Source organism: Apteryx rowi, unplaced genomic scaffold (genome assembly GCF_003343035.1).
Source record: "Apteryx rowi isolate R43461 unplaced genomic scaffold, aptRow1 scaffold_386, whole genome shotgun sequence".
NCBI lineage: Eukaryota > Metazoa > Chordata > Aves > Apterygiformes > Apterygidae > Apteryx > Apteryx rowi.
In genome coordinates, this window is record NW_020450374.1 from 428,413 (window position 1) to 446,222 (window position 17,810).

Sequence of the window (17,810 nt, forward strand, 5' to 3'; positions counted from 1 at the left end):
TGAATTTGTCATTATTTCATTAGGACTTAATCCTTCAGACCTAGGATTTCAAAAGTGATGAATGATTTGTGGTTTCTCCTGTCTTAGGTATCCATTTTGAGACACCTTAGAACAGATCTGATTTTAAGAAATCTCTGAGTTCAGGCACATCTTTAAGGCCATTCCAAATGGAGACATTCAAAAGTCAATAATTATGTATGGAGATGTTGCCTTAGGCAGAAGGTGAAATTCCCAGTGACTCCAATGTGAGTTTTCTTCCTTTGGAAATGCAAGGTGGTGCTTGGTTTCTTAATTCACTCATATGTATCTTGTTTAATAAGAAACACCCTGTTTTTAGGTTTCTTGTTCAAACCTCGTTATTGCTTTCTCTTACACCACAGATTACCAGTATGGGCTGTCTTTTTTCTGCCTGTTACAGACTCCCTGATATGTCTGCTTGCCTTTAATGCTAAAAGCTAGTGAAGGTTTTGTAGCCCTATGCTCTCAACCAAAACATCTGCCCCCAAAATGCCAGCAACCAAATTCTTCTTAAGTGCTATTCTAATATCCGTWAACTGTCAAAAGCTGCCTTTCAAATCTGAAAACAATCCTGACAAAAATAACCTGGTGAAAAAGAATGGAAATAGGATGCCCTCTCCATAAGATGATATATTGCCTCTTTCCTGTCCCATAAACCAGTAATTCAACAGGTCAGTCATGCCTGAATCTCTAGGTTTCCCTTGTCCTCTGTCTCTAACTTTTGCCCACAGACTTGTTAGGACTCTGCCCTCACCATTTTGATTGTCTCAAGCCTCTTCCTGCATGGTTTGGGTCTCGGTTTGCTACCATCCGTCTGGCCAAAGGCCGTAGGGATTAGTAGAAGGCCATCCTTCTTCCTGCAGAAATACTTGACAGTTGGTGCTTTGTCTTACAGATGTTGAACTTTTGATGAAGATTTAATTTCTGAGTATTCATCAGCTCTTTCCTTTCAGAGAGGTTGATCTTGTATAAGCCTATCTGTTTCATTGTTATCTCCTAGTACTATTTATTGTATAGGCTAGAAGCTCACATCAAAATCTTTTGTGGAGCAGAGCATTTGATTCCTTTGCCACACTTAGCATCTGTACCAGGATGCATTATAGACCTTGTCTTTCGATGGATTTGTTACAAAATCACAGCCTTACAGCCCAGATGCACTCCAGGAACTACAAGGCAAATTGCAGAATGAAATTGATACTGCAGGAAAAACATGTCCTCTCATTAAGGCAGTAACATTTGGGGATTTATATTGTTTAACGAGAAATAATTTAGTCTGGATTCTTCGTTAGAAGATGTTGAATTGTTTCAAACATAATCTTCACTGCAGTCTTCACTGCATCTAAAATCATGCTCAAGAGAATCTTTTGTCCTTTTCCTTCCTTCTCTTTGTTCCACAGCATTTCTTCAAAGTTCTGCAACCATCAGCACCAGCCTGGGGTATATGTGTTTTATGCAGAAAATGATGATACAATCATGACGAAAAAATTCACTTTGTATGTGAGAAGTAAGTGCAAAAAAAAATCCTTATAAAGATTTGGCAAAGTCTGGAGGTGAGAATCTTGATCTCTTTGGTGTCTCTCACTAGGGATTTTGCCACTAATGTAAATGGAACTACTACATTGTTTTTACATGTATTCCCTTGCCTTTTGCTATGTCTTACAACAGAGGAGATATAATTAAATGTTCATTTTCTCCAACCCTTTTGGACTAAGGTGACTGAACCAGATTCCAGAGTGATCTCTGACTAGATATTGAATAAGGTTGTCTTTTGTTTTTAAAAATACATATATACTTGAGTATCTGAGCATTCAATTGAATATCTGTTTTCACCAACAGTAAGGCACTTTCCTAACATCTCTCATTTAGGTGCTTTGAATTGTACCTTATATAATCAAGTCCCATATTCTCTGTAAAAACTCTTTGACTTCCTGTACCACATGTCAGGGGGCAGCAAGATAGCCTAATTGAATGCATACAACTAGATCACTTGAGATATCCATACAATTAATATAATAAGATGTGAACTCCCAGTGAGAAAGGTTGGGGCTTGGGTTTTAAAATGCGAAATAACTCTAGCCTATCAGCAAAGGTGACTTTGCTCTCAGTGAGTATCCTCAGGGCCTGTTTCATCTCTGGTCCTGGTTTGCCCGAGGGGAGCACAGGATCTGTCCCAGGATTCTGAGAAAGATCTTTGGGGTGCTATTTTCTCCCAGGTTTTCACTGATATCTGGGATTTGTCCTGGCTACTCTTCTTCAGTGGACCCCAGGAGTTGCCACAGGAGATCAAGAGACAAGGAGACCTCAGTCCCAGCCTTGGTCCCAGACCAGATGTTGGTTTGAGTTAAATAACACCACATTGGGGATGTGGTCTCCATCACATACCCTGTTAACCAGAAGCCCTGTATTGGGGTCACGCAGCCTCACACAGAAAGCCTGTTCTCCATCCCTAACCAACACAGGAGGCAGGACCCATAAACACTTAGCATCCTTCTCCAGCACCACTCCCTGGATTTCAGTAGTGCAGTGTAGACATGAAGAGAATCACTTTTTTTGTCTTGCATTCCTTCATTTTTAATAATAAAGCCATGTAAATGAAGTGGGGAATGCCAAGGAAGACTACCCTTACCAAATCTGAGGAAGAAGCGTTTGTTTGTTTTTTTACTCCTCCCTTTAATCTGCCATCGACAGTGAAGACAGAATAAGAGAAATTAGTCATATACTGAGAAAATGAACATTTCTTAGGAAAGCCACAAAGCCTATGAGGCCTGTGAAATACAGCGACGTTGCTACAAAGAGTCAGAAAGTGGGACTGCTGTAGTGACCACGTGAATGGTGGAAATATAAAGTGAGAAGAAACAGTTATACTCATTAGGTGTTAGCATCCTATAGTCCATTTGTGGCATTTTTTTTCCTAATGACATTTGTTAGTTAATCCAGTTAGTCTGCAGACCCTTTGACATGCAATACATATGTTAGGTCTTGCATGCTCCTGCCCATGATTTGCAGATGTGCACAGCCTTGTCCAGCGTTCTCGGTTATCTCAGTTTTGCCTGACTGCAGCATCTTGCCATTGCTTTAGGTTAATGAGCTACAATACAGCGATCCCCTATGCACATTTTGTATGAACAAGACAGAATTTGGCTCTTGACAGAGTCCCAGGGCACAGAGCTTGTTCTGAGTTGCAAAAGCAGAAGTCGGGACTTCTAATTTTGGCTCTGCCACTGTTTGGCTCTGGCTGCCCGTACACAGAAGTGGGTGCTCTCCTTGGCTCACCCACACTCCTGTCCCACAGAACCGATGCACAGGGACTGGAGGAAGCAGGGGAACTGAGGTCTGCACCAGCTCACATGGACTTGCGGGTGGGTTATTTTGGAAACACAGGGCAGATCTTGGTCTTAGCAGATGTAACATCATCATATAAACATGATGGTTTTAGTCACTGAAGTGTTGATGAAAACTGTCTTGTATTATCTTGTTGCAGGGAAACCTAAAGTAACCATGCAGTTAACATTCAAGCAGATCTCCTGCATTTCTGACAGTTACCCTGCCTCATCCTGGATTTGGAGGAACTGTCCTGAACTGAATTCATCTAAGTAAATAATTTTCTTTCCCTTGGTTTCATTGCAAGGACTGTATCTGAGCTATCCTTGACTAAATGAAGACTGGCCTGTAACAAGCTAGGTGTAAAATGCACTCTTGTTCACTTGTAAAATGGGAAATTGTGGCCCAATCTACAGGGACCCGAATCACCAAAACTAGGGAAAGTTTTCAATTTTTTTTGTTGGAATCAAATTAAATCTATCTAAGTGTGTATTTAGGCTCTTTACACTGAAACAAACCCCACTGGGTCTATATCAACAGTTAGGGGGTTACACAGTCCCACATAAGTTTTTCTCTTGGTCTGTCAAAGTTACAAGACATTCAGGAAATGTATCAAAAAGCTTTGGGTGATACATCTGTACAGTGACCTGAAGTTCATTACAGTACAGTTAGTGAGAATGTTTTCAGTGAAGTTAGTGAGAGTGTTTCCACTTCCTCTATTTATTAAAGGCAATGAATCAGGCACTAGTATTTCAGGGAAGCTGAGGAGGCTTTAAGCTGTTTAATGAATTCTGCAGTTTTTATTTTTAGATACGCCAAAAAAAAATAATAATCTCACAGTTGTAGAAAAGTACTAAGTCAAATTACCTTCTGGAAGATTATGAATGAGTCTTCAAGTATTTTAAATAGATTAAAAAAAAATCTGGACAATTTTCTCATCCATACTTCTGCAAAGTCTTCCTAACATCAATCTATTTGTGCAGAAATGGAAGAGGAAGAAAACATCCAGCTTGTGAATTTAAAATACTCCTTAAAACAGCCTTCTGTAAAAATAAATAAAAATTACTATAACATTTCTTTTCCTGGGAACTTCCACATGTAGAAGCTAATTCTATGTGTAGAGCTGAATAAATTCTGTGTATTTACTTATGGACACTGGTGGAACATGGGAGTAGCTCAGTGGATGGGAGGCAGAGAGCCCATTCCGCCCCTGCCCATGCTGCCATGCCCATCACGCTCTCACACGGGAAAAAGTGGCGTACCAGGAGCCGCAGCAGGAACCAGACCAGTGGCTTTAAGCAGTGATGGGCAGGGCTCCCTGATGTGTCGTACTGACCAAGACACAGCAGCAGGTAAATTGGTGTAACTCTACTGAGATCTGTTGGGTTGCAGCAGCTGAGCCTTTAACCCCAAATACCTCCAAATCACCTGTGCTTGGCACCAGGGAATTAAAAGTGAGACTGGCAACTACTCTTAAATCTCACTCTAATAGTGACAAATAAAACCCAYGCCCATCCATCCATCCTCCCAACACAGATATAAGACACATTTTGTAACTACCCACCTTCCCCCATGAAAATGCCAGCATGAGCCCAAAATCAGAACTGGCCTCCTTTCTTTTTCAGCTGTACAGAAGAAATCACTGAGGGGATTCAGAACTTCTTGCCAGAGAGGAGATCCCTGGGGTCATGGATTTCAAGCAGTACTTTAGATATAAAAGAGACAGCAACAACCTTCTCTGTTGAGTGCTGCGCAAAAAATTCCATTGGTTCAGCCTGTGAAAAGAGTTTCATTAACCTGTCAGGTACTGTAAGCCAGTGTTTTAGCACAGGCTTTCTCAAGTTTATTAAAGATGGCAAAAGAGAACTTACGGTAATATTTATCTGGCTAACTAGCTGACAACACAGTGGCTGTTGCAGGTAAAATGCAAGCACTGTGCATACAACATGTGGAATGGTGGATGAATGATGGATATGTGTCTCTTCAGTCTCAAAGCAAGGGCCTCACCCATTAAACCAGCAGAAATTTCACAAGAACAGGAACTGCAGGATGGAGCCAAGGCAAAGTTGGGGCCTGCTTTTTTATTTTTTCTTTGTAATCCCTACCTGAAACCTAGAGGCATCAGCTTTGGAAAAAGCTGAAGCTGCTTAGGTAGCTGGTGCCAGGTGTTTGCTCTTGTTCTTCTCCTGGAGCTCACTACAGTGCTACCATGCTGCCCAAAATGGGCCACGGGAGCTCTGCTCAGCCCACAGAGGTCGTTCTGCACCTGCTGCACAGACAGTCTGTGCTTGAGAAACAGAGAGGGGGAACTGGGGTGAGGCCTCCTTCAACTGCTGTAGGCAGGTAGCAAAAGACTAAGCCCTGGTTTGTGAACTGTTGTGCAGCCTCTCCTTTTTTAGGGGACACAAGAGATTCTTTCCTTGTTGAATAAGAAAAGGCAATATGATTATTTGTTTGTGTACTTTATATTTGTAACACCGTATACATTCCATAGGGCAAAGCATTTCAGCTATGGGAAACGTGCTGTTGCACTTGGGAAACGTTAGAAAGATATTTGTGTTATTCATTCGGAACAAGGGATTTCCTTTGTCATGGAGGGACAAGCTGTTCTCTGCTTTTGACCACAGCTGATAGAAGCTCTGCCCATAACTGAGAGAGGTTCCCTGGAAATGCGTCCCAGGCTCCCTGTGTGATCCCAGAGAGGATATAGGAGCTACTGGATCTTGAACTTTGGAAGACAGGCAACAACTATAAAAGAAGAGAAGAAAGCACAAAGTTTTCTGAGAAACTCTCACCTGCTTTCCCTTGGAGGATTACTGGTAGTGGAAGGGGGAAAATGCAAAGAATTCAAATTTAGGACCCTTTCCTTTGTTTCTGGGGTCAGGCAGAGAAAGCAGCAGGCCTGGGCCAGGGCAGTGACTTGCAGCAGGACAGGCTGCAGAGGAGCAGAGAGTGACAAACGTCATCAGCTGCTGCTGCCTTCCTGAATAGGCCATGATATGAACACAGGCCTYGTGTAAACATTTCACCTACCCACCTGTGCCTTCTTATGTCCTTGGCTAGATAAGCAAGTTCCTTGCTGAGCAGCAGAGCAATGCTCTGAGCAGGTTTTGTATAGCCAGTCTGCAGATAAATGGTGCTTTGGTATCTAACATATATGTCTTGGGGGAAGGCACACGGAGAGAGGAAAGAGAAATGAGCAGAAGAAGAAGCACTTATTCCTCTGTTTATGCTCACAAAGCCCAATCCATGGAACACAGCAGTGGCTCAATACGCTTAGATTTATTGGTTCATATAACACTTTTTTGTAATGAAAATAAATGTCAGAATTACCCAGCACTTAACAAGTCCTGCCCAGTTCCTTGCATTGCATGTGGCTTTATCTCATTTACAGTGTTGAGGAGGCTCAGCTGTGAGAGGACTGCAATTTGGCAGAACTGATAAAACCACAATGGGTTTCCTTACACCTTTAGCTTTACACACACTCTGATTCACTGTTTAGTAATGTGTATCTTTTAAAGTTGCAGGAGCTGTTTCTTCCCCCCCGGATAATGCTGCATTCTATGCCTCTGCTGGATTTTTCCTCTTATTTATTGCCTTTTTGCTTTTACTCATTTTTCATAAATACAAAAAGGTAAAAGCAGACATAAATACTTGCCCCTTCTTTTGCCTTTTGTTTTTACCAAGCAATTTCTTCTTCTCTAAGACTTAATCAACTTTTTCTTTTTTTTTCAAAGCAATTCAGATATGAAAGCCAGTTGCAAATGATACAGATGATAGGCCCATCGGATAACGAGTACATCTACATTGACTTCAGTGAATTTGAGTATGATCTCAAATGGGAATTTCCCAGAGAAAATCTGGAATTTGGTGAGCAATCCACAAGGTAAAGCATGCTGCTGGAGTAGCACAGCCTGTGCTGTACCAGTTACAAATAACATTGGCATATTTTGTTTTGTAGGGCAGGTCCTTGGCTCTGGGGCTTTTGGGAAAGTGGTGAATGCAACAGCTTATGGAATTAGCAAGGCGGGAGATTCAGTCCAAGTTGCAGTCAAAATGCTGAAAGGTATGATAAACTCTGCCTTTCACAAGCAGTGATGTGTTTTAGTGGCTCTGAAGCAGAAGCAGTGCTGGAAATCCCTTCAAGTACAGACTTTTATCAGTTGTATCTCACAAAGCTTGGTTTCTCCTTCAAATATTTCAGTTCTAAAAGGTACCACTGCAGAGTATTCTTAGTGCAACATGTTGTGTTTTGTCCTACACCTCAGTGAAGATCTGTGTTGTGTGGGGATGGTTGGAGCTATGCTGATCTAAAAAGGAAGAATGTCACTTTGTAGTGCAAATTAGCCTGGGTGGTTACACTCGTGTCTCTGTCCCAAGATCCCTTTTCTTGTAGGGCTGTCTAGCTGTTGCACTCCTTTTAGCTACCTAACACTGTTATCTTGCCTCCTTTATCCGAGCTAGCTTGTTTGCAAAACTTTCAGCACATCTTCCTGCAGCCTTTTCTTCCTGGCTAAGCAAAATAATTTCTTTCTATCCTTCCTTGTAGGTCAGGCTTCTTAAATCTCTAATACTCCTTCCTGCTCTGCTCTGGCCTCCCTCCAGACCGTCTTCACCTCTCACAAAAGCAGTGTGCATGAGTGAGCCTCCCTGGCTCCAAGCCGAACAGGAATGTTACTGACTGAGTCTCACATACCACTGTCCTGGTAATATGTAGGAGACTGAGCCTCTGCTGCAGCACCAACACTTTGGTGACCCATATCCCCATGCAGTCCCTTGCTGCCAGCCCTGCTTGCCAGCCTCCATACCCTGTTTGCACATGTGCATTAAATTTACTCTTCCTTCATCCATGGCTTTGCAGTCATCTGTATGGAATTCCATCATCTGGATTGTTTTGGCCCATGTCTCCAATTCACTGAGACAATCCTAAAGCTATTAGTGAAAACAGGATGGCCTTCTTAGCTGTTGAAATACAACCTCTTGTGTGCCATACAACTGAGGAGAAATCTTTTTTCCCTTAGCATTTCTCTCCCACAGGCTTCACTGACATTTTTTCTGCACTTGTGACAACCTTACTTACGCTACTCTCATTCCTTGCCGGCCTAAGAATGACAGATACTAACATTTTAGAATTGCTTTCCCAAGCATAAAAAGATCCACCCCCCACCTTATCTTCCATGTTTGACTTAATTTTTATACTATACCACAATTTTCTAGGATGTTCCTAAACCTATTGTCAGGTCAATTAATTTGATAGGAAGACTTGCACTTGACAAAGCATCGCAATAATGGTGTTTTGAATTCTTTGCTGGAGGTTTACAAGTCTGTGATGTTACTACCTTTACAGAAAAATCTGACACTTCAGAAAAAGAAGCTCTGATGTCTGAGCTGAAAATGATGACTCACATTGGAAGCCATGAAAACATTGTGAACCTGCTAGGAGCTTGCACTGCATCAGGTAACTAGCAATTATGGAAAGGTACCAATTAAAATCATCAAACTAATGAGGACTCCTGAACAGAAGTATCAAAAATTGACCATTGATAGCAGTGTTAAAAATATCCAAGTCATAACAAAATATGTATCCCTCGGGCTGCTGCTCCCCTCTTCTCCCTGCACTCTCTCTTTTCCTTCTCTTCCCAAACAATTTTGTTGTTCTCTCTGGCCTAAAATAAGCTAAGGATGACATGAAAGCAAAGTTAAGGCCTTGTGTGTGTACAAAAATGAATTCTTTCTAATTGTACTGACATGCAGTGATACAATAGTCTTTCAACGAAAGAGGTTTTCCTTGAGCAGAGATAATGGCACTAATACAGGCCAGTTCTTTAAGAGAAAAGGAAAAACACCTCTTGTGTAAGGTACCTTTGTACCCACATAATTATTTTCACATAAGAAATCATAGTTCAAAAAAGAAAACAAAATCATATTCCTTATCAAACTGTGAAGTTGTAGAAAATGACCAAGGGAATGACATGAATGGAAAGAAAATGAAGAGTAGGAAAAAATAGAGAAAGAAAAAAGAGGGAACAGAATAATGAAAAGAGAGACAACTTTTCAAAGGGATTGAGTGTAAAAATAAAATGAAGATGGGAAGAACTGAGCAAAGAAGGGCTAGGAGGAAAGTAACAGGATATTATCATTAATTAATTATTGTGTTTCTTGCCATATCATTGAAGCAATGTACAAACATAGTTCCTGTGCCAGGAACTCCCAGTCTAGCTAGTCTAGCAGTGCACAGGAGTGGGAGGAAAAGGTCTAAGGATTTTACTCAGGGTTCGTCCATGACATGGATCGTAATACCTGAGTTTTATTAAGTCAGAAAGAGCAAAGGTATCAGCTACGTCTAGTTTCCCTGGTGTGCATCAATAGCAATACTGTCACACAAAGACACATGAGGCATAAGAGAAAAGCAGACAACTAGATCATGACTGGTGTTGAAATTACATAGCAAGTTTCCAGGCAATAGCTGACGCTGCCTTCTGCAGCACCCTACAAGATGTGATCATGTAGGCTGGAGAGCTGCAGGGAGTGTGTGCTCACTCTGGCAGGGTAGGACAGCAATGCTTTCAGTCACGTCCAAATCCCATGTACAAAAACACTTACATTGTCATCCTTCCTCTGAAAAAATTTACATTTTTTTTTCCTGGTGTGCCTTATCTTGCTTGGCAGGGAACCTTCTGGCAGGAATATCCACAATTTGTGTTTGGTCTTTCTCAGCCAGAAGCGGTGATGTCAATGTAAGACTTTGCAGGGTGGTGTGTGACCACTCTGAGCACTTCTAGGGCCTTTCACTCTGCTGGCTGGTAATGGCTTGCTTCCAGGCCTGTCTGGTCAGGGAACTGGAGTTATTTTTCTTTTCTTTAGAAAGTAGCCTGACCAGTGCTCCACTCGGACACATTCCTTTGTAAGGTCCTTCTCCCCTTTAGATCCCATCAGCAAAAACACTCAAGTCCTAAGTGGCCTTCAGGAAGAAAAGGATATTTCTAGAGCATTAAGCTAATGCAGGTAAATGAAAGGGATTAATTTAAGTCAAATGCCGCCAATTCAGACCACCAATTCAATTAGCAGGGTGTCATCTTTTGCTCTAACCATGAGTGGTTTAGATATTATGGTGCATCTTCATAGCCTTTGCTCTCTTCCCCAATGCCATTAGTTTGGGGAGGTCTCTTTGTGCTTTCATAGGGATTTGCAATCCATCTTGGGCAATGTACCAGAGGCAACATTCAGTTACACAAATTTTCCAAAGGGACACCCCACAAGTCAATCAGTACAGGTTATTTACCTGGAAAAGGAAGATGGTTGGGATGTTTAATACAGATTAATCCTGGGAGAAGGTGAGGCCTTATTAGGGCTTTAATGGGGAGACTGCTATAGATAGTAGGAGGCATTTACATTTCAAATTATTTCAGGACCAATCTACTTGATATTTGAATACTGTTGCTATGGTGACCTTCTGAACTACTTACGGAGCAAGAGAGAAAAATTTCATTGGACACTGACAGATATCTTTAAACAGCACAACTTCAGCTTTTACCACAATATCCATTTGGATCAAAATTCCAGGTAAAGCATTCAGCAACAGTTTAATAGCTCATGAAGCTACTATCACTTTTTAAGCTATGTTCTCAGCTCTGGTATAAACTGGTATAATTACTGAATTCTTTAAGAGCTGCCTTCATATACTACAACAACCAAGGCCTAGGGAGGAACTGAGATTTGATCTCTTTGTAATGAAGTTCTCACTCAACTGCAAGAGACAAGAAATCTCTTGTTTATGTTTCCAATTTTGACAAGACCCATGTCTGTGCCCAGACTCTTAATAGAAATAGCTGATAATGCTTTTCATTGTAAAACAGTTTACATTTAGCGGATTATGTTATCCACTATATGTAATGTTTGAAAATGTGTCACCCTCTCCAGAAAGGGAACTCCACTAAAATACAGTGTGAATATGACTCTAAGCAGAGAAGATGACTTTGGAATCACACAACCAAGTGAAAACATAAATGTGGCTTCTGGATCAAATGGAATCATGCTGTATTCTGAGGAAGGTAAGAGATTAATTGCTGTTATCTCTAATAATTCTAACTATTACTATTGTATTTACCATATTATTGATCTAGCCAGACTAGATTTAGTGTCACAGGAGGCCCCTTTCTGTCTTATGTCTCTCTTCACTTCCGATAGAAATTTTGTTGGAGAAGGATTCAGCAATGTTTAAGACCTCAGCCTTATGTTTCTGATGATGCTAAACGTGGCATTTGAGTATGAAAATACCCTTTGCTTCAGTTTGTGTCTGAGCAAAAGATGAAAAAGATGGATGCTCTTTGTCATGTTATTCTTGGTAGCATCATGTAAAAACTCCTTTAACAGTTAATAGAATTAAACAGAGAGCAAGGAAGCCCGTGGAAAACTTGTACTCCCGGTTATTTTTTACAGATGAAATTAAACATACAGACAGACAGATGGATGAAGAAGAGGATTTTAATGTGCTCACTTTTGAAGACCTTCTTTGCTTCTCATATCAAGTTGCCAAAGGAATGGAGTTTCTTGAGTCCAAATTGGTATGGTTAAGGGTAGAAAATTGTTTAAATAGAAAAGGTGGCAAAAACAGATCAGTTTAGTGAAAAGCAAATCGAGGAACAGAGCCAYGCAGTGGCAGGCTTGAAGACTAGATTGCAATTTTAGACATGGCCCTGAGCAAGAAGTGTGCATTGCACACTTCCTTCTGCTCTGGCCCCATGCCTTGCCATGAGCAACTGGGGGACCATCCAGCTTGCTCATTCATAAAGTAGTTGGAGTGGAAGAAGGTACCAGTTCACAGAGCTCTGCATGAAACCATGAGCCAAGGAAATTCTTTCCTTCTGTTATGAAATGCTGCAGAACATTAACCCATATTTTCTCTGTAAGTGCATTCATAGAGACCTTGCTGCCCGGAATATATTAGTGACCCGTGGAAAAGTAGTGAAAATATCTGACTTTGGCCTTGCCAGAGATGTAATGAATGACTCCAACTACATCGTCAGGGGCAATGTAAGTTCCTTCCTGCTCTTTATTTTTCATGCCATTTTAAGAGTGATAAGGAATCAAGATGGTGAAGCTTTTCATTCTCAGATTTTTGTTAACTTTATAGATATCTGTATAGACAGTGCAGAAATCTTACTTTTCCTGCGTTTGGCAAATACAAATTCTTGGCGTATAATTAACCAAATCAAAATAGTAATAGCATTGTAAATGAGATGGTACTCATGTCCTTTCAAAAGTACACTGAAATCTATTGATGGAAAATGCTGGGTATTGTTTACTGTTACAGAAAATTACAGCATAGGGACAATAGCATATGTGTGGGGTATGCCAGATCCTCCATGAATATAAAGAAGTACAGTGTGGACATCTCCATCTGAGCTGCTCCCTCTAGAAGTCAGAGATGTGAAATAGGTTCTTCTAAAGCACAGCTTTTTTTCTCCCTAAATAGTCATCTAAAATGAGTCAGATGAACTGCTCTTAGTGCCTATTTCTCTCCATATAGGGAATTTAGAGGGATTACTTAAGAGAGGCCCAGCTTTTCACTTAGTGAACATGAATTGATTCTGTTCAAGCAGTGAGAACTACAGTGAGTCATCTAGATAGACTGTGTCAAAACATGACTTGACATCCTTTCCCCTGTCTGTACAGGCTCGCTTACCGGTTAAATGGATGGCTCCTGAAAGCTTATTCGAAAGGACGTACACAATGAAGAGTGATGTCTGGTCCTATGGAATATTACTATGGGAAATATTCTCTTTGGGTATGTTCTGTAACACAGCAAAAGAACTCTGCTTGTCTTTGTTGTCTTTTGAATTTTTGAATTAACGCATATTCTCCAATATTTTCCGTAGGTGTAAATCCCTATCCTGGTATTCAGGTTGATACCAACTTCTACAAATTAATTCAAAGTGGATTTAAAATGGACCGACCATATTATGCTACAAAAGATATGTGAGTGTGTTTTCTGAATGGTGCATAGCATGGGGATTTAGGTTTACTTGGTCACTGTTTTTATGACTTTTTATTTATTATACACTGTTCCCTGTTTAAAAAAGTTTCAACAGTTGAGATTATCTTCTTCCAACTCTGAAAAAGGCTTCTTGATCATGCAGGTTTTGTCCTAAAGTAGAAATGATTAACACTCAAGATTATGTATCTTTGAAAGGACTAATTTATTATCTGTGTTCAGTTGTGCCTTTCTTTCTCAGAGAACTTCTAATTTTCAGATTAAACAAGATTTTTTACATTTTCTTCTTTTTCCAGAAGCAATGCTATATCATATTCATTTTAGATATCAACTAAATCGTTGGTAAATTTTCTCTCCATTTTTTTTTAATTGAGCTTTAGCATCTTTCATTCAATTCCAGCAATCTAGGGATCTTGTTAGGAAAAAAAAAATGCAAAGGAAGATCTGGAGGGAGATGATGTTCCTGTGTTTTCAGTGAAAAAATGCTTTCCAGACTGCTTCTCAGTCTCCATATGACTCCAGTTGCCCTGATGGGTTCTGCCTAGAGAAGGACTCCTAGGGGACAAACTGAAAGAGGAGGTGGCAGGGAGCTATGAGACCTGGAGCATGGAGGAAAGGGGAGGACTTTGGGTTTTCTGAGATCTTCTGGCAGACRTTTACAGAAACAGCCTAGAGACTTGGTGCCTTGATGTAGCACTATTGTGTTCTAAGGTTCTCCACATAGAGACTGCAATGTCATTAGAGGTGCAGATCTATCTGACGGTGCCTGGAAACCCACAAAGGATTGCTGTGGGGCTTATAAATACCCGGGAAGCTATTGACATAAGTCTGCAAAGGACTTCTGCAGATAGGCATTGTATTGGTTGGAACTGTAAAGTCTCTAAGGTGGTATTTCAACTTCAGAAAGATTTTTGCAAGGTCAAATTCTATAAAGAGATTCACTGTGAAAGAGTGACTCTGTGCAGTGTCTCTTTAAAGAGACTTCACTATCCCCAAGATGAGGCAGTCCACAAGGAGCAGATTTGGCCTCAGAGTCAGACAGGAATTGTCTTCCAATCATTTTCTATACGGAAGCTGGAAAAAAATGTTAGCATGCCAGTAAGTGTCAGCCAGGGTGAAATCCTGGCCATATTTTAATTAGCAGGATTTTGCTAGGGGCTCCAGCGAAGCCGCGTTCTTAGTTTGACCCTTTTTCCTCTTCTTTCTTTATGTTTTTCTTAGGTGCAACACACTCTAATCTGGACTCTTTTTATAAAATGGTTCTGGTGCCTCGTAATTCCCACCAAACTTCCACCTTTCCATGCAGTCACTTACTGTAGACTCCAACAGCTAATATGTTTCTGTTTATCACCTTTTTGCTCCTGCAGCTATTACATAATGCAGTCCTGCTGGGCGCTTGACTCCAGGAAAAGACCCTCTTTTTCTTGGCTAGTTTCCTCTCTTGCCTGTCAGCTGGCTGAGGCAGAAGGAGCAGTAAGTAAACAYGGAAAGAAGAAAAATGTTTTGTAGCCCCGTAGACCACAATGAGCTTTAGTGGGTGCTGTAGTACATTTGTAAGTGGGCGCCCAAAACTCTGGCTCTTTCAGGAGAAAGGGAGTCTTCTGGTTTCCATTCAAGTGCACCATTATGTTATGGAATTATTCCCCATGGGTCTATTTAAAACTTTGGGGAAACTTCTGCAAGAGCATTTGTGCGTTGCCATCAGAAGGAAGGGTGACATCCCTGATGAGATTTTATTTCCTGCCATTGTCTGCACCATGACTCTGGGTGGCTAAAATCTCTCTCCCTGTGCCCACAGAATTGTGCTTTTTTAATGCAGAAGCCAGTGCAGTTGGCTTTGGTAATGCTGATAGCTACCAGGTGGGAGGAGCTGAGCCTAGGTCATGTTCCAGGGATCTCAGAGGTGGGGACACTGCAGGTATGTGCTGCCCACGTCCTCAGAGAGCAATGGCCAAATGTCATTCTCAGATGTTACCAACTGCCACATTTTGTCTGGAGGGTCAAAAAATAAGCAGGATCTGAGGAACCATATTCTGTCCTTACTGGACTCACATCTCCTCCTCAAAGAAGACAGACAATTCCTTTCAAAACTACAGATTCCTTTCTGGTTGTCTACTCTGGACTAGACACACTATTTCTCAATACACAGTGTCCTTGTTAACCTTTTGGCATGGCGGGTGGTTATAAATGACTCTGGTCTTTGCAGCCTATTAGGCTGCCAGAAGCTGTCAACCATACAGGGTCTGTTCTCCTGCTCCCAACAGATACACAGGGTTTGTGTGCTGGGCAGGGGCTGCATGCGCTCCTGTCCGTATGACCACTGCCAATGTCAGTCAACTCTGGTAACACTAAGGGGTTCCCTGTTTGCTTGTCAAATGATGGGCAACTTTGATGATGCATTGTAGTTAGAACAAAATCAGTGCTTGCTGTCCCATGTCCTTTCTCAACCCCACTCTTTTTGGCCAGATAAGATCCATTTCACTTAACCAGTTGTCTGGACTGTGTTTAGAGTCAGTGAGAAGTAACGGGCAGGTCTGAGTGTGGCTATCCCACAGTGTGCAGGGATGTCTCCTTCAAGAGGAGATGGGCTGTACCTTACAAGTGCAGGTTTCTCAAGGAGAAAAACCATTCTCTATGCACAGCACATAATAACAGAAGATATAATTTATTTTCTCTTCCCAAATTGTAGGTTTACCAAAATACGGAGAAAAGCGTTTCTACACACAGTTCCAATTACAAAAATAAAACACGTGTAAGCAGGGATGAGGAATCTCTCCTATCTACAATTCTGCCCCCGAATGAAGACTCTCAGGTTGAACAATAATCCAGGGTCTGGATTTATCTTGGTATTTTCATAAACTCTGTGTAGCATAAATATTTTATATCACCACTAAGAAAGAAAATGTTACCAGCTGCTGCTGTATCCCCATTTCTTATGGTCCAGTCCATATTTCTATTATTTTGAGGAGAAGCCACAAAAATTCGTTTTTTTGAGCTCAGCCAATGCATCTATTGCAAGACAAAAGCAGTTGTCTTTTTGCTGCTTCTTTACAACTGGAAATTTCTTATTTCTAGTTTTATGTAAACTGTATCTAATCAATGTGTTGAATTCAGACTGTTCTTGCCAAATTGCAAGAAAACACATGAATATCCATGATGTTTTAATCAACATTTACAAACATGGGCTATGTATCTAAAGAAAAATGGTGTTATTTTCAGAAGTGCTACACACATCTTGATCTCGAGATGCCAGTGAATGCTGGAAATAAAGCCATTTAAGTAGCTAACTCTAGATGCACTAGTTTTAAAATATCAGCCTTGTTTCTCAAAGATCTATAAATGTGAGTGTGCATGACCATCTTATCCTGAACATTTCAGTTCCTGTAAAGCGCCTGATAGATGTCCAGTTCAGGTGAGTTGATTTCATCTAGCTTTAAGTACTTGGGCGGGCTCTGGTCCTCCAGGCTGTATTTTATATTCACTGATAAGAGTTAGACACTTTCAGGGAGTGATTCCTTCTACCTAAAAATCTAAAACATGCAGGAGGAATGACGTTTGAAGATGATATTCTGCCTCCTTGATCTAGAAAATTCAGATGACTGGCTCTGACTGGAAGTCTCACTTCCACTGAGTTACAGCTAATTCTACCCTTTGGGCTTTGCATGTTTTAATGACAAATACAAAATTTTAATTTTAAAGAAATTATCCTCAGTAGCAACTTAAACGTGTAACATCGTCACTCCCAGCTGCTAGAAGTCTCAGCCTGGGTGTATGAACCCCACTGCAATAAGATGAGAGTATGCCTCTCTAACTTTCTCTTGGACTATAATCAGAGGCTTGACAGTTTTTACTATAGATAAAAAGACACATTATTTTCCTGATGGTGTTTTGAGGATTTATAAATACAGCTTTCATAATGACTAACAGGATACGTTCGTATTCCAGTGAATCAAGATGAGAATATATTGGTTAATAGTTTTCTTCTCTATTACGTGTTACCAAATGCTAGCCATGATTAGGACTTCCAGTGGCAATTGTAATAACAATAATTGTTTGGGTGGAATATGCTACCATATAAATTGAACTGCTCTTTACTAACATTGTCTGAAAATAATTAATGTTTTAAAACAGCAATTATGAATTGTATATTTTGGTTAACATTGCTGAACTATCAATAAATCATTGCTTTTTTATCGGATACAAACTGCTGAAGAATAATTTGCAAATATAAAAATAGAAATAATACTTTAACACTGCATTTTCTGGAAAGTATGTATGAACTTTTAACATATTTCTAAAACACTGTTTCAAAATGTTCAGCAAAGAGATGTCACTGTTTAGAATTGTTAACACAGTGCCTGCAGCAGCTGAAAAGAGAGAGTTGAGTGTCTTGTGCAGACATGAGTTTTCAGCCCTTCTAGCCTTCAGAGCTAGAGAAGCTAAGTGCTGAACTGTTTGCATCCAAGCTTAAGTTGGC

General features: G+C 40.6%; 1 protein-coding gene across 1 annotated transcript in view; it reads left to right on the forward strand.

The window, feature by feature from the left end:
* The window catches only part of FLT3 (fms related tyrosine kinase 3), a 37,762-nt gene extending 20,261 nt beyond the window's left edge, over positions 1-17,501 (forward strand). Inside the window, exons 10-24 of the mRNA XM_026074328.1 lie at positions 1,416-1,522; positions 3,500-3,611; positions 4,965-5,143; positions 6,861-6,973; positions 7,077-7,209; positions 7,301-7,405; positions 8,687-8,797; positions 10,749-10,902; positions 11,260-11,390; positions 11,779-11,903; positions 12,250-12,372; positions 13,015-13,126; positions 13,218-13,317; positions 14,701-14,806; positions 16,023-17,501. Coding sequence (XP_025930113.1) covers positions 1,416-1,522; positions 3,500-3,611; positions 4,965-5,143; positions 6,861-6,973; positions 7,077-7,209; positions 7,301-7,405; positions 8,687-8,797; positions 10,749-10,902; positions 11,260-11,390; positions 11,779-11,903; positions 12,250-12,372; positions 13,015-13,126; positions 13,218-13,317; positions 14,701-14,806; positions 16,023-16,157 — 1,846 coding nt within the window. The 3' untranslated portion in view covers positions 16,158-17,501. The remainder of the gene's footprint in view (positions 1-1,415; positions 1,523-3,499; positions 3,612-4,964; positions 5,144-6,860; positions 6,974-7,076; positions 7,210-7,300; positions 7,406-8,686; positions 8,798-10,748; positions 10,903-11,259; positions 11,391-11,778; positions 11,904-12,249; positions 12,373-13,014; positions 13,127-13,217; positions 13,318-14,700; positions 14,807-16,022) is intronic.
* Positions 17,502-17,810: the final 309 nt, after the last annotated feature.